The 21,345-nt window shown below is 39.9% G+C and overlaps 1 protein-coding gene across 2 annotated transcripts in view; it reads right to left on the bottom strand.

The window, feature by feature from the left end:
• The window catches only part of LOC104841721 (poly(rC)-binding protein 3-like), a 56,880-nt gene extending 48,358 nt beyond the window's left edge, over window positions 1-8,522 (bottom strand). For both annotated transcript variants that reach the window (XM_010583575.1, XM_010583574.1), the window contains exon 1: window positions 8,390-8,522. In XM_010583575.1, coding sequence (XP_010581877.1) covers window positions 8,390-8,467 — 78 coding nt within the window. In that variant the 5' untranslated portion in view covers window positions 8,468-8,522. The remainder of the gene's footprint in view (window positions 1-8,389) is intronic.
• Window positions 8,523-21,345: the final 12,823 nt, after the last annotated feature.

The raw sequence follows: 21,345 nt of genomic DNA on the forward strand, positions 1-21,345 counted from the left end.
AGATAACTTGAAGAAAAGCAATGGTAAAACCAGGGGATGCTTTCTTTCATGCTGAAATGTAACATATAATGTTATTTGCGCGTTATATTCGCATGAATGGGATGAGTTTTGCTCTTAACAAACACTTGGGGAGCGGGGGGCCCATCGAAGAGCAGAAAGCTATTTTTGCAGTTTTTGCATCGTCATCTGTGGTGAGGGCAAGGCAGCACCAACACAACAAAAGGTGGCAGCAGAGAAGTCTGCAAGCTAAGGCGTTCCCGGGGCTCTTGATGGTGGGAATGACTAAACAAAGACATAAAACAGGCTGTAAGAGAAAGCTATTTCCTAATCAATTATCTGGTGTGCCTTTTGAATAACAGGAGAAAGAAATTAGTCATGTTAAGAAAACAAGAGGCTTAACAAATGGTAACAAACCTTGGTTTAAAGATTAACCTTTGATCCGTAAACATAATGCGTGAAATTCCATCATTTTTCTAAGCGTGAGGCTAGTTATATAATTACTGTGTCCCAGGAAATCAAAACAAAACAGGTAGCTACTCCAGGTCCATAGAAAAGCACAGGCCTTGCCCTATTACTGTGGGGCATGCAGCTTCTATTAGCGGCACTACAGGGCGAATGGAACACTAACCTCACAGGAGTCCTGAGATAAAGCCATGTCTAGAAGGAAAACACGTTTAAGAAACAATATAAGAACATTGTATTTCACCCCAAAGCATCTGACGAAGCACGGGCCACATCCTAAAGCCTGCAATTCATTCAGGCAATGCTTTGATTGCATACGCTTACCTGCTTTCTATGAGCAAGAATAAGGTAGAACCTGTAGGACTCTACAAGCAAAAAACCTTGCTAGAAAAGCATTGAAAGGAGAGAAATACAGCCTTCCATGGTGGGGAAGCACATCCATCACAAGACAAGGAGGGATCCTGGCAACAGCAAACAACATCTGTGCTGATAAAGTTTTCTAGACCAGCACCGGTTGTCGTTATCTCACCCATAAAAAGGCATAACATAACCCAACTCTCTCTCTTCGCCTTGTTCTGAGGATAGAGCTGCCAATACTTGTATAAACTCATGAATACGCTTGCATGGAAGACCCCAGGAACATGTTCCATGAGGATATTCTGAACAATATGTTTGCGTGAAGCACGTGGGGCATTAGCATTTTTCAAAGACTGGAAGAAAAGTCAGGTTTGGGAAACATGATGTAACGTGTCTACCTCAGGGAACAAACGGCTGCCTCGGATAAACTGAGAGTCTGATTTGTGTTCTGGGATTATGTGGGATTAGCCTCACTGACATGGGAGATCTCATCTCATGTTCCTAGGTGGTGCTTCAGTAGTCACTGTCTGATGCTAACAGCCCTAATTTAGCAAGGTACTGCAGTCCAAGCCCTTACTGAGACAGATCTCATACTAACAAATGTGGCAGTGTATGAGGACACCTTCAAATTATGTTCTTTCTGATGGAAGTGCCAGAGTTATGAATCTTCCACAGGTCCACCGACCATTTGGGGGCAGTTGTGCCAATAGGCATTTCTCATTTGCCTTTTGATAGCAGATGGGTAACCAATTTACATCCAGTTTCACACCAAACCTCCCAGCCTTCCCCTCCAAAAAACAACCCAAAACCCAGTTCTGTTCCTTTGCTTGTCCCTCTGCCTGTAATGCTGAAGCACAGCATGTGCCTTCTGCAATCTCAGTTCATTACAGCTGTGGACTGATGAGGAGATTCTGTTTGACATGAGCGGGGAAATTTGGCTATGGAGATCATTTTTGGGGACACTACCCCCAGCCCCTGGGCACTCTAAGACCTCTGTCCTTTCTGTTGATTTTTTAGGCTAGTGAGAAACTCTCAGCTGTTACTACACACACACTAAGAGGAGATCCTTCTTGTGTTGTGTATTTGCACACAGAGTATTGTTCCATAACTAGAGCTCTTAGGTACCACAGTAATGCAAACAAACAAAACAAGAACTATAATAGCAATAGGCAGGACAGTCAATCCTCATAATACCCTGACAGTGTTTGTGGAAACTAGAAAGAACAGAACAAACATTGGCTTGGTTGGCATTTTACTGCTTGGATTAAATTACTGACAAGGTGATTCTTAAAGCTACTTTGTTGTATTCTGTATTTTAATAAGTAAAAAATAAAAGAAAAAAATGGGGAAGGAGAAGGGCATTACCTTCAAGATGGGGAAAAATTATTTCTGTGCTTGCTTTACAGTCTTTCAGGGGGCTATTAAGCAGACACAAAAAAGTGGTCACTAAAAGAAATCCCTGATGCTAAAACTGTATTATCTATACTGATGGAAAAGGCAGTTTTCTCCATGATTTTATTCTGTCTATATTTGTGCTGTTAAGTGTGAGCAATCACCTTAATAATCCTAAATTTTCTTTCTTGCAAAAAATTCTATATATAGCATCATAAAATAATCACCAACATGTCTGAAAGTGACCACTGAAGCTGGATGTAAGTCTGCTGTAACCAGTCCTTCCAGTGCCACGGGGCACCCACTGATCCTGCTGAAACCACTGGGAGATGGAGTTCCTCAGGACAACTAAAATTAAGCTTTAAGTACTGGAAGTTTAGCACCTAAAAATCAAGGCACTCACAGGGTTTTGTCCAAACCTGAACACTTGACTGAAGGTATATTTTTCTAATTCACTACTGCTGAAACTATGAGAAACATACCATTGAGCAAATGGTATCAGGGAAGGAAAAGCTCCACTCAGTCATCGTATCTTTCCTCCATCAATGCAGATTATACATTCTACATAATACCTGTGCTGCTCTTCCCCAGACATGTTTAAAATCTGCTTAGGAGACTTCTAGAACCTCATAAAAATCTCAATGCCAGGAATTTCTCTTGGGACTCCCTTATTAGGATTTATTTTCAAAAATATATTTTATCCCATTATTTCCAGCCACAAGCACTTGTATCATTCAAAATAACGACACCCCATTACACTCGTATTTATGCTCTCCAGGTATTTATGAGAATGTCTGAAGAAAGCTAGACACAGTCTCCTCAGCCTCCTAAAATTTTGTTATTTTTCTGCAAATTCCCTCTCTGCTCCGTCTTCAACATCACTCACACACGTGGCACCTGCTGCTGAGCACAGAACCGCAGGTGTGATTTTGCCAGAAGAACAGTAAGGTAATTACCCTCTCTTTGCCCCATGATGCACCAATGCTATACATCCAAAATTGCATATGCTTTTGCTGCAATAGCTTTCCTCTCCAACTCAGCGTATCCCAAATGTGCCACTCTCTAGGCACTGCCGCATCTGATGCCTTTCAGCCTTTTATGCCTTCCAGATTTCCTTCTCTCACTGCACATGCATCTTCTAAATTACCTTCTCCAGTTAATTGCCTCAACTCTCCAATTTACACCTCTCGGTATTTGGCAAGAGTCCTACTTCCCTGCCAGTTTTCCCTTCCCTCCTTCGTCCTACCTGTAAATGATTTCCTCCTTCTTCCTCCTAACCATCTGACTTTATTAATCCATTTTGTTTCCTATTTCTGAACTCCTTCCCCTTTCTCTAAAAGATTCCTCGGACTCAATGTATTAATATAGTCTACACAGGTGTCTTGCAGACTTCACTGCACCCAAGATGGTTTCATGGACGCACACCTTCACACGGCGTCTTTGGAAACGCTGCATTTTTACTTCTGCAGGTTTGTACTGGAGGGAGGAAACAGAAACTCCTGTGCCACCACTACGAGATGGAGACCAAAGTGGATTCGTGACCCTGCTGCCCTTTCCATGCTGGCACATTTGAACATTTTCTCCTGTTCCACCTCATGGACCCGACTTTTAAATCTCCATTAAGCTGCTTTCCTGAAATTTAACATCCTTCTACCAGCACAGTCTCTTTACCATCCACATCTAAAATTAACCTTTAATGGTGAGTCTTTAGGGTCTTAATCAGCCTATTACCACTGGCTGTGTACAAATCCAAACCAGTCCAAAATCATGTAATCATTATCCAGTATAGTCAAAGTAGGTGCTTTTTCAAGAGTTATTTCTTTCTGGGTATGAACTGACCAAAACTAGAAGAGCACTGTAGATGTCAATTACTAAGGTATGTTGGCAGATACCTGTGGGCAAGGCTACAATTTTCTACCATCTTCCAACCTGTGGCAGTAAGCAAGAAAAAAAAAAACAGCCACAAGCCATGGGAATAAAAAATTCAACACACAGTGAGCAAATAATGATAAGAAACATCGAGCTCCATCAAAGAACCTGTAACATGCAGGTAGCCAAAAGAAGTTCGATTTTGATAAAAATTAAAAAAGGAAGAAAAAGGTACATTTCTTTTGGAGCCTGAGCTCTGCCTCTCCTTACAGAGAGATCTGATAGCTGGGGACTGTTTGCCCATGAATGCACATACGCTCAATTTGTGTTCCTTAAGCCCTTCAAAAATGTTGATCTGATCTGGGTAAATGCTGCCACCTTTGCCTTTGCTGGAAGCAGAAATCTTGCAATCCCTGCAATATTCTAATCCTGCCCAGAAATTATACTTTTAAAGCAGACAAAGGTACTAAAATATCTGTACCCATTCGCTCGTCTGCCCTACACAGTGATTTTACTTATTTTACTTCAAGAAACAGCATGAATTAGATGGAAAATATGGAAGTAGGGCAATGTAAACAGCCCCAGTCCATATTCCCTGTTTTTCTCTACTGAAATGCATGAAACAGTTTTATTCCTTAATGTGGAGCATCTTTCTCATTAATAAAAGATGAAAATGCATCTCTGCATTATTTAATATACCCTATATACCCAACTCCTGGACATGTTTCAAAAGGCTCTTCCATTCCTGCCCTCTCCGGAGCAGCATTCAGGTAACTCGGTCAGAAAGGTCCCGAGCAGCAGAGGCTGCAGTGCCACGGCAGCTTTACAAGGTATATTCATTTTTGTCTAACTTGTCCTTAAAAGCCTCCAGTAAGGGATGGTGCGGCATTCCCGGGCTGCCTCCTTCCCTCCTCACACATCCGCCTAACTAGTTTTTCCTAATTTTGCTTTTAAAATTCCCTGTAGAGACAGTTGCTTCTCTGTGGATGTGAGGAACACCTGAGCGCTGCCTGCCCTTGTCGCGTACTCCCTAACACCTGCCCTCTAATTCATTTCCCTCGCAGGAAAGTACGACAAATGTTCTGTGTTGCTCCTGGTTTCTCTTCAGGGCCGTCACGCTATCATATCGTAGCCTTTTTACTGATGTAACACGGTGTAAGATGAAAATTGGGCTTTTCATCTTACACCATCACACACTCTCTGAAGTCCTGGCTCAGGAGGACACCTTTCATATCAGGACCTGGAAACATTTACCCCGAGGTTAACCTTTTATACCTCGCAGTGGTTAGCTTTTTTGCTGGGCCCGCACGAGCTTTTTTACTGCTTCCACAGGTGGAAAAAAACCCTGGTGCCTTCCCTTAAGATCACATTTTCTGCCCTGAGAAAATCAAGGCTGTGCCTTCCCTCATCGCCAGCCAGCTGCTCCCAAATCTTGCTACTCCGCGGAAAAGCGGCTGAGCTGGTCCTCCAGGCGGCCATCCCAGCCTCTTCCGAAGGATGCTGAACAAAGTCCTGCCGGAGCTCAGCTGGACCTACAGCCGCTTCGTTCCCCAAAGCACGATAAAGCAAAGGTGCTGAGGAGAGGCGTCCCACCCGCAGGGAAGCACTGATCCCGGGTTGTTCCGGAGCTTGGGACTGTTCCCATCTCTTTTCCTTTCACCAGACGCTAATGTTGCCTTTGATTTTTTTGCCACTTGTTTTGTTTGTTGTTGTTCAAGATGCTTTTTTTATTCCCTATCCTCTTGCAGAGGTCTGTCCGTTCATACAAATCCCAATTTTTCTGTCTGCAGGTATAGAATTCAGCTTAATTGCCTAATTAAGATGTCCATCCTTGACTTAAAGCCCCTATACAAATCACAAGAAAAACACATGCCCAAAATTCCCTAAGTCTGCAGGATTTACAGCCGAGATAACTAAGCACAGTAGCACAAGTTACGGACTTTCAATCAAAACAAATACAAATACCACAAAGCACATAGACCTTCCCTATGCAAAGGTACGCTGGTAATAAAGGTTTAGAGAGAGTTAAGGTCAGTGGCGATAGACCCTCATATTTCCATGAAACACACTAATAAATAAATAACTTTAAAATGATCTTACTTTAAAATTATCTAACTGAATCCAGTTTGCTACTGTTACTTTTAAAAACCACCTTTTAATTCCCCTCTTTCAAGTTATGACCAGTTATTTACAGCTCCAGCTCTGCTTCAGTTAATTGTTTTGTCTAGAAATACTAATTAAAGATTAACAATTTCCACCAATGTCATTACCACAACAAATCTTAAGGAAGAGCCTTAGAAAAATGTTTGTTCTTCTTTTTCAGAGGCACATACAGCTTTCAGAGTGACCTTCTCGCACTGAGTTCATATTGACTCAGACATCCTTCATTCTTCCGTATTATCATTTCTAAATCACAGAAATGACATCAAAGAAACCATAAGGGTCTGACTTTTACCACCAAAATAAATTCTGATTTAACGTACTCTTTGTAATACTTAGGCACAATAGGATACATGATTAGAGCATAGTAGAGTTAACGGTATACCCGTTGTGCCTTGTTAACTGAGGATGCATGGTATACTCCCACTTAAAATTTGAACTTCATAGCTTTTATGGGCTTAATTTAGACACTTGGGGCTACATATGCATTGAAGATTGGACACATAACATCTGTTATCTTTAAAAGTGGTTGCATACCCAACCATTGATGTTTAACACAGAAAAGTAGCTTTTTCTAATTTAATTTCTGATTTAAATTTTTTTTTTTGTTTCAAAAAAAACCCCTAGTCCGCAGTTTAACTAAAATGTCCTGAAAATGACAGATATTTGATTTTTGCTTTAAAAGCATGATTCTGAAAGAAGCAGATATGTCTGACAGAGGCTGAAAAAAAGCACACCTAAGCACATGGGAATTTGACTGAGACCAGTAGGGCTACGTGTACCCGCCAGGATAAGGATGTGTTCAAAAATTTTTCTGGATTGGGATCAGAACCTGTTAGAATCAACCCTTAAGACCTAATTTTGAGTGTAGACATGCATACAGATTTTAGGTGGGTTTGTTAAGAGAGACTGTTATTAAATTTGTTTGACAGATCCCTATTTAAGATGCAGATTTTACACACCAGATGCCTGCCTGAAGCTGAATATTTCAGGGGAAAAAAAAATCAAACAAAACAGATTATTTCTGAGAAAATACATAATTTGATCTGACATAACCTAATTTCTGACTTTCTTCATTTGCAAACTTAAATTGTACCCCCTCATACTTCTTAGCAGCTCCATAAGTAAAATACAAAGGGAGATACCTTAGTCTCCTATTCTTGCTATGGGTATATCATATGTGTGTTCATGCCATTGGTTGAAAGCATGCGCTGTTTTAAAATGTAAATGTATTTTTAGTTATTAAATTAAATTCTAGGAGTAAAAATACTTTTTAGATTTATATATACAAATTTGATCTCCAGAATGAGATACATATATATATATTTTCACTGTTCCTTGTTAAGAAAGGGCCAAAACCACCTCCTTTATATAACATTCATTCATTAAGCCTAAAAACGCCTGCTGTTGCCTGATGCAAACAATACAAATGAACCTATGAATTGTGTTTTTTAATTAAAAGCCCATTTTGTGATCTGGCAATGTGAAATAAACGGCTATCAGACTGTTAAGTCTGACAATACTGAATTGGCACTTTGTCCATGGCGCAGATTTCACACTTATCTGCATGCTTAAGTGCTGCGCTGGACAGAAACGAAATGACAGTCAACCTTCCAAAACAAACCCGCAGGGGACCTGGATGAATGCTTGGTATATCAGGGGGTTCGCTCTAATAAGATGTTACATCGGAATAATGAAGAACTATCCCGTTTGCGTTCAACAGAAATAGACAGTAATTCTGTGTCAGTTATTTCATGCAAGTCAATGTTCTGGAATCTTAAAAAAAGCCTGCAAAATCCAGCAAATGATGAGAAAGGCAAACCGTATGCAGGTCAGCCTTATGCAAGGGTCTGCCACATTTGGCTAACTATCAATGAAAGAACTCTATTTTTTTTTTGCTGCTGGATCTGCTCAGACCAGGTTTTTTTACAGGCGGGGTTCGTTCCAATGAACCCGGGTTGCAGTGCAAACTTAAGTGTGATGCCTTGGAAGGCAGCGGGTGATTTTTCGGTGATGGCAACAGTGGTTTTGACTCAAGTGGGAGGAGGAGGAGCAGACCCTCTGTTAACGGCACCGTCAGGTTCTGACGGTAACTGCACACACTCGCTCAATACACAGGCAACTGCTGTGGTGACAGTAAATGCTTCACCTTGCCATGCATGAGAAGGCGTATGGTAAGCGTGACATTGAGACCTCCTTCAGTCACTTTTGTGTCCTTCGTGTTCATCCTGGCCTTGTATCTTCAATACTTGGAAGCAGCTTCGTTTTTCTTCTTTTTTTCTTCTATTCACTTAATCAACCTACAAAGAAAGGGAGAGAAAAAGAAAAAGTACCATTGAGCGGCTGAAGCTACTCTGAACTGAGAATATCATGTTGTACAAACCAATTAACATTCCTCCCTTTGATTTTCTGGACTACAGTTTAGTGCTGAAAAGGCTCCTTTGATTATTATCCCTCCCTGACCAACTCTTTAGCCCTTCACCAATTACAACATAAACTTCCCTTTGAAACCTTAAAAATTCTCTTAAACTTCCTGTATTTCGAAGCTGAAAGTACAGAGCACAAGAGTGAAATACAGCATTTTCTTCTGAACAGCATTTTCTCTTTGTTAACCATATATATATATGCGCATTTTTACACATGCCTGGTGCTGTTTCCATTTCTCTCCCTGTTACTACCTCTTTCTCTTTCTGCTCTTGCAGACAAGATATTTTTGTTTTCTCTCCAGCTAGAGAGAAGTTAATTCTGAGCCTAAACACTGATCCCTGCCAGCAACAGTGGATGACACATTATCAAAGACATCTGAGTAACTAAGAGCCACTTGCTGCTGTAAATCTGGGCACTGTCTGACTTTGGTTTTGTCTACCAGGCCCAGAGGTGGCTCAGACCCTCAAAGACCAAAGCCGAGCTTTAGTCCTAAGTAGAAGAAAGATTTTTCTTAATTCCTAATGACAAATTGCAGATTTTCAGTCATTTACAAAGTCCTAAATATCCTAAAATGCTAATGAAAGCTGCAAGGACTGGCTTTGAAGGGATAAACAAGATGCGTTATGAGATTACTCATGCAAGAACATTTATCAGTACAAACAAAAATGGGGGCAGGAAGGAATAGTACCAAGGGCAGGCAAATTCCCCAGTAGAAAAGGCTTAGAGACTCCTTACTCGCTTTTGTCCTTTTCAGGCCTATCTTATCGAGCATAAAACCCTTAAACAGACATCACGCCTCTCAGTAACCATCCCTTATTAATGACAACCCTATTAGCTTTGCACCTTGGAGCTTCCCAAAAATTTGACTGGTTTGGGCACTGGCTAACGAGCACCCCTAGGGACAACCATTTTGTGGCTCGGAGCATACAGCGGTGTCTCACCGGGGTGACAGGCTCTTGTCCCCTTGTAGAGACTGCTCAGGCATGGGACCAAATTACTGGAGGGACCTATGAGATCATTCCCCTAAAAACACCAGAGGTAGTATCATGCAGACTGTTTCATCCATTGATTAATCGCCATCTTAAGAGCCACCAAGCACTGACATACTACACCAAGGTAAAGCCCATCTTAGTTGAGCGTGAATTTGTCTAATCTTCTTGAATCCATACATCTGGTCTCTGAAAGTTCTGGCCTCACAGATTAATTATTACTGTGGGAAAAAGTGCTCCACTTTATCTGGCTTAAATCTGCTGACTGTCATTTCCCCTTGTTACACATTTTGCCCTCTGTGCGTCATCTGAAGACCATCCTGGACAGTCACTCCTCTGATGGCTGAAGGTTCTTGCTTCAGCCTGAGCCTGCGAGTGGCCAAGCCACTCCTGATATTTTTGCTGCTGGGAAGTACATTGGAAGATGCCGCGTTTTCTCTCAAGTCTCTGCAGGAGTACTTCGGGCCACAGAGAGCTTCTGTGCCTTCAGTGACTGCAAGAATAAGAGGCAGACATGCTTGACAAGAGGTGAAAAGAAAGAGGGAGAAAGAACAACTTAAACTCCTCCTTCCTAAAGGCAAATTCATTAGTTGCTACCACAGAGCAGCTCCTGCCTACCTGCTCCATTGCCAAAGTTGATTTTCCCTAACTCGGCATGGACTCGGTGTATTTCATACCATACGCTCCACCACCCAGACCACAGCCGCTGAAATAAATCCCATTTATTTCACATTTCTAGGCTTATCACTTACATCCCATATCACCTATCCAGATGGAGAAAAGCAGAAGAGAAAAGCAAGGTGCCTGGGCGAGAAGGCAGAAAACAGAAGCAGCCTGGCCATGTCTCTGATGCACCATGTGTGCAAGAGGGTGAGAGGAAAATGTCCCAAGGCTCTGTCAAAAAAAACCCCCAACCCAAACCAAAACACCAAACAGGAACACTTTGGTACATAAACAGTAGAATAGATCGCAGCGTTCTGGACTTTATGGGAGGAATACTGGCCATCTGAGATCTCTAGAAACTCATGGTACCTTAGGGTACGCTTGGAAGATTACACATAACGGGTGTGCTTCAAGTAGAAGCAAGGTATTTAAGACCTTCTGTGGACCAAAATTTAGCGATGAAGGTACAGCTATGTTTCTAATGAAATATATTCCCAAGTGGGAAAAATAATCCCAGACTAGATACAGGCTTACAGTTGCTATGGCCTTTTACTGCTGTGATGTTACAGCAGTATGCTCACTTTAGGAAAAATTTGGGAGGAAAGCCTTTTCTCAGAAAACAAACCCACTGCTACCCAAGCCTGACCATTTCCAGAGAAAACCTGGGGGGGAAAAAAAAAAAAAAAAAAAAAAAAAATCTGTGTTTTATAGCTAAAGCTTTCTGGGTTCTTTTTAAAACCAGAAGTGAAAAATGAAATTCCACCACAAATACTGTTAAAAATATCACTGCCATCTAATTTTTTTTAAAGGATTTTGTCTTTGCCCCACCTCCCAACAAGCTCAAACTCTGGCACCTGGTACTGAGAAACAGAACAGATGTCTGGGGGAGGGCTGAGAGCGTGTGTGCCTGCAAGGAGTTAGGCAGCTGTGGGAGATACAAAGGGAATGAATTAAAAAAGGCAACCTCACATGATAAGGAAGAATACAAGAAACCTATACGTATACCATGAAGAGAGAAGAGTTTTTACTATGCCAGGTCATTTACAATTGCCCCAGTTGTCCTGAGAGTCCAAGTATTCCGGTAAAACATTTACAGATTTATAAAGTAAACCTACATGCCTGTTAATTACCCGAGTATTTCACTTTTAAAGACAGATTAAAATAAAATGCATTGTTGTACTTTATTATTTTTAACTAATTACAGCCAATTTTTCCGCAGGCATCGTTGCAAACACGTGCCGGGCTAGATCTCTGTGTGCATGCAGGCGTCAGACCATGGCACAAGGAAGAGAATGGTTTCCTCTACAAAGCCTCCTACCAGCCAGCAACACATCTATGTATTTATAAACCTACTGCTGTAATATATGAGCACATCATGAATATTAAATCAGTAAAATAATTTCCCTCTCCTTTGCAAAATCAGCGTTTCGAACAATTTACTATGTTCCTGGCTTACGCGTGTGTTTCTGTGAGCAAAGAGAAAGCTAAATACATAAGGCTTTCCTTTCTCAAGCTCTGTGTGATGAGGTCTCATGGCTACTCCGGGTGCTGGGAGCGTTGAGTCTCAGACTATGAAAAAAATCAATATGTCACGCTTTTCCTGATGCCAGAGGAAAGTCAGGGGACTCCACAGGTGAGCAGAGAGCATCGTACAGACAGATACAGTCAATGGCATAGCTGAATAAGAGAAGTGAGGGTTTATGCATTTTAGTCTGTCTTCAGCAGAGAGCTGGCAACAACAGGAGGACAGCTGGACAACATCCTCCTCCTGACCTTGGGAGGGGAATGGACCAGAATGCACAAAATCCAAGATCCAGGGCTCTGCAGCTCCAGGTAACAAGCAAAAAAAAAAAAAAAAAAATCATGCCCAGGGAATAAAGGCAAGTAGATAACATCAGATAGTTCCCAGCAAACAGCAGATCTTTGCCTCCTGTGGGGCTGAGCGTGAACTTCTGAGGACATTTCCACTGCTGTTTATCATGTAAAAAGTGAAAATTTCTCTTTAGGTAGAAAAAGGCACCTATATGCATTAAAAAAAAACCCCAAACAACCTTTTGAAAACTCCAATAAAATGGACGTGTAGTCTTATGCAAATGCCTTTTGTCTGTAAGTATGCTTTTCTATACACTTTCAATATTAGCTATCCCAAGCTGGCATAAAATGGCATGTCCTATATGCTCACTATTCATTACATAAGGACCATCAATTTTCTAACACGGCTTTTCAATAATCGTTGGTAGATTAAGCGACTAAAACAACAGGCACCTAAGCCACGTGTTCATCAGACTACCACAAAGAACAACACAGTTTCTCACGGATTTCACTGAATTAATAAAAGCTACAAGAAGAACTATACAGCCAAAGGGCAGTGCCACTACCCACACGCACGCACACACACGGAGGTTAGGAATCCACGTGGCTGAGGGGGTAGTGTGAAATTGCTGCCTGAAGCCATGGAAAGTCAACCTCATGACCCCCTTGCTTCCTACTCCTCATGCCCACTAATCCTCTCCCAAGAAAATAAGCAGACCATTGCAGAGAATATGGCTGCACAGTGCTGAAAAAAAAAAAAAAAAAAAAATTTTAAATCTCTAAAGTGACCACTTCAGGCATGCAGGATAAGAAAATCTTTGACTCCACAACAGGCAGGGATGCCAAAGATGAATAAAATCAACATAGTACCAAGGCGGACATCAGGCAATTGATCTCTGAGTTTAAAGCCACAATAAATTATTTGACATCCGTGAATCTGCCAAGAAAGCTACTCATCTGGAAGATCCAGAGGAATGAGAGGGAGGAGGGAGAGGAAGAGAGAGCGTGCACGTGGTGAAATGGGATGGAGCTGCACAGTCACAGAGGTGTGCTGGAAAGGAAAGAGAGGCAGAGAGAAAGGAGAAAGGCAGAGAGAAAGAGAGAAATGAAGCTTCAAATGGCTGATACAGAGAATGACACGAGAAGAATCAATGTGGAAGTAAGAACCACCCGAAAACATTGAAGGAGGAAGCTTGCTCTGGTATGTGAAATCTTGATCGTATGGTTGTTAAATCTGAGCCTGTCAGGAAAGATGAAACTGGTCAGAGCACCCAGCACAGCATTCCCTGTGCTTGAGCTCAAAAGGGAGTCTTGAACCTAATTATGGTGCTTCATCCCCATCAACAGAAAGATGTAATTATGAAGAAAGCAAGGAACAATCTACAGATGAAATTCAAAAAACCAAATTCCAGTTGTTCCACTGGAAGAAAAAACCCATTTCTAACAAAGAAAAAAGAATGGGGGAAATTATAGTGACATTCAGCAGAAGCCATGTCTAATTTAAATGAGGACACACAAACTCAGTCATCTAGTTCCCATGTATCGGTAGGTTTAGAAGAAGAAAACTTCAATAAAGGAAACATAAGAACATCCAGCCTCTCACAGTAAATCTGTCATTTCTATAATACATGGAAACATCCCAAAGGAGGGGTAGCTAAGCACATGATAAACCCATAGGGATGCGGGCAGGCAAAGACAGGAGCTGAACAAGGAGACTAAGACGCGAGCAGAGTAACCTGAAGACAAAGAGAATTATCATGAGTTATGAAGAATTGGAAGTCGGACAGTAAACATACTGATGTTTTGAAGAAATAGTTCAGAGTTTGGTTTATTTAGCAAGAATTCTTTTTTTTTTTTAAAAAGTGTTATTACCAAAAAACAGAAAAAAAAGATAGTAAGAGTGAACAAAAAAGAACAGAGAAAACTGAAACACAGGAAGCCATGAAAAGGCTGTAGCTAAGTCCTCTTGATCAGAAGCCTCCAGGTGGAGGGAGACCTCCCGGGAATTGGAAGAAGCACACTGCCAGGGATCATCACGAGAAGAAAGGACCTGTGCTTTCAGCAGAGCAGAGTTCTTCGGGGACAGATTTATGCTACGTACATGATTTTAGTCTTTCATTTAAACTGGAGGGAATATAGGAAAGGAGAAGGGGACCAAAAGGAACATAAGAAAATTACTACAGGATAAGAACTGATGACATTATCAATAGAAATTGACAGATTCAGCTGTATAGGTAAGGTTTAAAATTAAAAATAAGCTGTCTGCCACAGAAAGGTTCATGCTATCAAATGAAGAAATAACTACTTTGCTTTCAAGTTCTCTGATAAGCTAAGCATTTATTATCTATGGCTTTTCACTTGAAAGTAGCATCTCTGGATGTCAAAGGACTAAACAGTGTAATTATACAGAAAAACACTGGCAGAAGTTTAAAAAAAAAAAAAAAAAGGCACAACCCAAAGTGAAATCAAAAGCAAAACCAGCTCCAGTTGTATTATTTTGTTTCAAGGAACTTCTTTTCAGAAACTGTGAAAAGTGATAACAATCAGCAGCTATTTACGGTCTCAGCTGAAGCAAAAGAAGATGACTGGCCATTTGCTAAACATACACATCTTCAGTTTATGTGTCAACTGAAGGATGAAGACATTTATTGTTACTAAACCATATCGTTGTGAGGTTACTAAGAACAAAAAACTCACAGGATGCCCACAATAACTTAACAGTAATAACAATGACAACTCTTCAAAGGATTTCTCTCCCAATAATAACTATTTGGAAAAGGAGAAATCACACTTTGAAGCACTCCATTTTTACACAGAGAGCTCACCAGGGGAATCTGATTAATGAACAATAGCTAAAGAAGCAGGTTCAGTATTAACCTTTCTACTTTACCAGTTCTGTCTCCCAAATTATTAGAGGACTGTACACAAAGGAATGAGATTATACATTTTATTCACATCTTGATCATTTATATCCCAAAATAGATTTAATGTTAATCTCTAACTCCTTAATGAAGTGAACAAGATCTGCAGAACCTGGCTCCATTAAATTGTCATATCATGGCCCATTTTAAGTAAGTTGATAGTTGGGATGGATCCAAAAATCCAGAACTGAGAAAATTAATTCTTTGTGTTAGCAGACCAAAGCGCGTGTGTGTGTGTCAGCTGGTTTTCACTAAAAAGATAAAAGAAGATAAAGGAATAGCTCAAGAACGAAATTTGAACAAATACTAGAGAGAACGAAAGGAAATTCATAAATCACATGCTCAAAGAGATCTAAGTAAAAATTAACCAACAGGAAAGTAAGCTGAACATGGACCACTGAAAGAACAGCAAGTGGGTTTACAAACAGAAATAGAAAATACCTGTTTTACAAAAAAAAGTAGTAAAATATGAGCTCAAAAGTCAAAGGGCATTAAAGAGCAGCGCATCATTCCATGAGTTAGCAGCTACCAACAAGACAGTTACACACCTTAGCAAGCCATGTGCTCCTTTTACTAATTATTGTAAAAATCTCTGTATCTCTGATATGCTAAGCTCTGTAGTTACTACATATATCTGGAAGTAGCAGGTTTGGCAAAGGAGTGAAACTGATAAGGAAATAACAGATTGAAAAAATAGCAGAACAACTTTTGAAGGCAATAGCAAGTGTAAAAACTGGCAAGACTCCAGGAGTGCTGCCTTTCAAATGTAATTTTATGAAGTATGTAAAGCGGTACTAGTTTTTCCTTGAGGGATATGTTAACGCTATTTTGTGAAAGGAAGAACCTATCCTATCTATAGAAGAAGCTGTCTTTGTGTTCTCCCTAAAACAAGAATGCCCTTACTCTAGACAACTAACGTCTCATTTGCTGAAGATCACTAGATGTCATATAATCCTTTGAAGAGAACAGCAAAAGATGAGAGACTTATTTTTTCTGTTCTCAACTGATGAATGTTTAGCTGCTGAACTTGACATGTATGAACCCCATTCTTTAAATGGACCACTTTTCCTCATGCTGGTCAAAAAGCATATGCTTCAGCCAATGACACTGGTTGCTGCCTTTTTGATTAATTAAAGGAAATGAACAGCAACATATTTATTGATGCTTCTACTTACAACATTTTCTGTAAAGCCTTTTGAGTAAACAATATGGCACCATGACTTTACTACAGGAAGAAAATTCACAGAAGCACAATAAAGACTATTGCCCCATTATTCACAAAACTATTTCCTAATATCAACATTCAATGATGAAATACTTATCTAATATAAATTAATATAAAAATATTGTGCTGCGTGTGAAAAGACAGCTACATACACACTTTGCCAAAATAGAGAAAGTTATCCCTTCAGAAAACTTCACATGTCAGACAGGTGATAGATGCTATCAAATGCCTGGAAATCAAGTCTCAGGAAATCTAGAAAAGCTGTATAACGGCCTTCAGCAAATGCCAAATAGATCTGGGATCCTGTGGGGAGTAAGTAATTTCCAGGTGGAAAACACAGTAATTCTTTTGCCTTTCTTCTAAGTTGGTTGGTGTTTTTTTTTCCCTTTCTGTAATTATTCCAGAAAGAATTACCTTAGCAGGAATGCAGAGAGCATCTTTACAGTTTGCCATGAACCAAAAAAAAAAAAGCAGCAGGGTGTGCGTGTCAATATTTTGTACAGATCCACTAGCCAACTAGCTCTTCTGTGCATGTGAAAAAGCCAGGCAGCTAAAACCTCCTGTAGATGGAAGTCGCCACGTTAGACTAATGAAACAAAAAATCCTCCACAAATAAAAAAGTTGTGGCAGCCCGCTGTAAATTATTCTGTACAAATATTCTCCAGGAGGATTCAACGACGAGTTCAGGATGGAGCAGAAGGTGCTTTCTTTCCTTTCCTAATGGCACAGAATGCAATTAACTGTAAGCTTCATCACGGACCTGGCAGTTTGCAGGATCAGGAAAGACAATATATGCGTATGGTAGACCAGCTATTTACCAAAGAATGATTTCTAACCATAGCTTTGAGCACAAAATCAGCTTCACCTGCCACTTTATCCTGTGGCTCCAAACTCCGCAAGTTAAGCATCGTGTTGCTCAAATCTTTGTTTTTATGTTGCTCAAGTTTTAAATAAAAATGTTGTTTTACTTACTTATGTTCAACCAAGAAACAGACACTCCAGCTAACTTGCATTAATCATTCCATATGGTCTGAGATAATAAATCTAACAGAGAAATGTACATACAAGTCACAGTGAAGATGGGGAAAAAATTGAACAGACCACCAAAAGTAGCAGAGTCGTCTCTCCAGCACAGAGATGCTTACAAGAATGGCCTACCACATAAGAACAAATTTTCAGTCCACACCTGCTCCTGGAAAACACCTAGATTCTGATGACCCAAACATTGTGAATGTGTGTCATATTTGTTAAATTATCCCTGTGGCCCAAAGTCAAATGTATGACTAATAATAATAAATATTTTTATTTTGAAACAATGCTTCAATTGTAAATTTACCTTAATTTAATTCAAAGCAAATAAAACAACTAAAAATGTTCTGGGGCACACAAACTTTGCTTGTTGATTCAAAAATAAATGCACTTGCACCAAAGGAAAGAGAGTCAAGCCTAAACAGATGTTCTTTTTTCCATTTTTTAAAATCTCAGAGAATAGAGAAATCATTCACATCTTCTATTTCCAAGACATTTTAAGTGAGCAAGATTTATTTACATATGTAAAAAGATATATTTATCTTTAATATAGTATGCATATATGCATAGAATATGGTCAAATGCTGGAAAATAAGCAAGGTACATTTTTTACACAATAGATGTGGACAAATGTTAAAATATTGCTGGGGCATAATCCAATAAGCAAATATTAAGAATAGCATGATTTTTTAAATGACATTTTTATCCTTAGTAAAAACAGTCTCACAGATGTAAAGAAGAATTATAATTTTCTTTGCTAATACATACAAGTGTACAGATAGCTTCTTATTGATCAAAGGGAAAAATGGCCCAAACCAGTAGAATAGTCCAAGAAATATGGGAGCTTCTTTAATGGGAAACATTAACCCATCAAGTATGTTCCCACTGGGCACAGAATAAGCAGATATTTAAATATATTTATGTTTTTATAATTCCATCAATGTTGAAATGACATCTGCCTTAGAAGATATATTTGTCCAACCTATTTGTAAGTAAATTTTTTGTAGACATATCCGGTTTGATAAACATGAGTCAGTTGTTTCACTCAAGCCAGTATAAAACATGGCTGTTGGTTTGGGAAAAGAGGCTAATGATACTAATACATTTCACCTTATTAAACAGAAAAATATTATATATTGATATAATTGAATCTGACACAAACAAGCAAAAACATCACTTCATAATCACCTTATGTTATTTACAAGGCTGTGATTTGAAAAACCATTCAAACTCCCTAGATGGATAAAATAAATATTCATTAAAAAAAAGGAAATTCATACAGCAGCTAAGGGAGGGAAGAGGATGAGCTCCCATCCTTCTGTTGCAAGGGGATTGGTACTAGCTCTGGAATGTGGCTCCCTTCTGGGATACCACGCTCGTGCTCGCTTGAGGCTAGGGTGGATTTGGAATTGTCGGAGAAAGAGAAACGGATGCCACAGGGGGAGCACAGCTGTAACAGCTGCAAATACGGCTGAGCACTGCAAAGACTTCCATTGTTTACTGGGATAAAAGGGAAAAGAAAAAGCAGAGTTGCAATGTCCTGCCAGGTCGCTGGAATTGTTGCCTTCAAAAGTCATGATCACAAGGCAAATATTTAAGTTCTCAATCACTGGTGGTTAGTCAAACCATAATAGCATTATAAGAACTTCACTGTGAAACTCAAGACTATGCGGTGGGTAAAAAACCCTAGTATGTTCCCAGAGCTTCATCTGAAACTAGATTTAACAACAAGAAACAAAACCCAAACCAAAAAAACAACAACCAGCCCACAATAAACGACTCTTTTATGAGCAGTCAATACTCAGAGTAGAGCACCAAACACATGCCAAGGTTTAAGCCACTTAAATCAATGTTTTTGTCACTGATTTAAACCGGGAGAATCTTTAAAACTCAAAGCAAGTCTAATTGATGAAGTATTCAAAAGCAAAGAAAAATCAAATCGTTTATTTGTTAATAACTTCCAAGTGCCAGCTGTGAAGTGAATCACTGCATCTTGCTCTAGCACTGGGAAAAAGCAGCACTAAGGCTATCCATTTGCTACTTCTGTGCACCCTTTACAAAGAAAAGAGCCTTGTTTTGCATAAACAACTCATTTGCTTCACCGAATTACTCAGCTGAAACAGCGCTTCACGAAGTATCTGTCCTTTTGTCTACCCTTCAGTCCGTCTCCTTACCAATACCTGCGTACGTACATACCTATACCTATACGCGTATGCGTTCCACCGCTGGAAAGGCTTTGGTGGGAACCCAGGAGTGAGGGATTCCCGGTCGGGCTGGCGGCAGGTGGGTGGGCAGAAGGGGCTCACAGCCAGCCACGGCGAGCATCACGAGAGAGCAAAGCGAGAGGAGGGGGCTCTGGAACCGAACTGATACAATCGCTAAAAAAGCCCCCGTGTTTGGAGGAACTCCCTACAAATGGTGCTTTAAGCAGACTTAGGATACACATTCCGTTTTTTTTCCCAGCTGGTCCAGTAACTTTGTTGCTGGTACCCGCTGCCTTTAACGGTTTCACGGACCTAACTGGATGTGGAATTTGGTCCTGTGTTCTTTATGAAAATAAGACAGGACCTGTGCTAATGCGAAGGATTTGATGCTGCCCTCACCTTCCCAACTTTGACTTGGGACCACAAAGCGGTCCATTTGCTTATCTGAAAGAAAAAAAAAGTAAAGATCAAAGAAGGTAATTGCTGGTTTATTGCAGAGACTCCAGAGACATACTGAGGAATAGTTTACTATTAAATAAAAATAAAAAATTAAAAAAGCATTACTGACGTTTTGGTAGTATCTACATCAATAACTAGAGGAAAGCATTAGCAGCACATTAGCGACAGTCAATTGGAAGGACTGTGGACATTATAAAAGAGAAGAGCAGGAAGACAACAACCCGAAAAGAAACACAGTGCAAAAAATGTATGCCAATATATTTACAATACTAGGAGAAGAGGAAACAACCACGTTCACATAACCATATCCTGCTTCATATTTGGATCTGGACACTCCATAAACACAGAAAAAAAAAACCCCCACAAAAAAGAAAAAGTGGGAGTTCATTGAGAGGAGAGTGGAAAAAACTACTAACAGATAATGATACAAAGATGGGGGTGGATCTTAGCCACCAACAAATGAGGCAGTATTCGAAAAAGGCTGCTGATATTGGAGGGAACCAAAGAAAACGAGAGAAACTAGGATGCTGCAAGTGAGGCTGGCTTATGTAAGGGTGACTTTACTACCCAAAAAAGAAGAAATTAAAGCTAAATCTGTCCCCCAAAGCCAGCTTGGGGTATCTCTCAGGCTGAATGACATGTTCCAGAAGCGGCAATGCCCCTGCTGTTTCCACGTAGAAAGGTTGCAGAAAGCTTCCTGGAAGCCTCATAAGAAATACACTGCAGTCAGCCGAGACACTCAGCACTGGGAATGCCAGATCAGGTCTTAAACAGAATTTAGAGGTAGTGTGCCTATTTTATAGGGAATTCCACCTTGCAAAGTTTGCTTTCATTCCAAATGGAACAAAACCATCACATTTTGAAACAATTTAGCGTATGAGTCCGTGAGTATGTGTGTTTGTGTATGTTTTAATATTTTTTGTCAATCCAAAGAGTTCTTTTTCTACAACTAAATTTTTGTACAGACTCCAACTTGCTGGTTTTATATTCTATTATGTATAATATATCTCAAAGTAAAAACATCTCTTTGCAATGGAAAACCAAAATGCCACAATTTTACAATTTTGCAAAGGCAGTATGGACAGTCACTATCAAAGTTTAATTTAATGTTTTAAATAAGGAAATCAACACATTCCCACAGAACATTTAGATATTGACAATCGGAAAAAAAAAAATTGAGAAATTTCTATCTGCTCCTCTATAGACTCACTTTGTAATGGAAAGGAAACAGAGTTGAGTGAACAGATGAGGTCCTTTTAATCTCCAGTTTCCAAGACTTTGTACATTTTCTGTCTCTTCCCTGTTTTTATAAGAGCCCTGGCATTATTTTTATTGAAGTTAGAGAGAGGAGGGATGTTTTAGAGATTTTTTTTTTT

This window comes from Haliaeetus leucocephalus, unplaced genomic scaffold (genome assembly GCF_000737465.1).
Source record: "Haliaeetus leucocephalus isolate CR32 unplaced genomic scaffold, Haliaeetus_leucocephalus-4.0 Scaffold915, whole genome shotgun sequence".
Classification (NCBI taxonomy): domain Eukaryota; kingdom Metazoa; phylum Chordata; class Aves; order Accipitriformes; family Accipitridae; genus Haliaeetus; species Haliaeetus leucocephalus.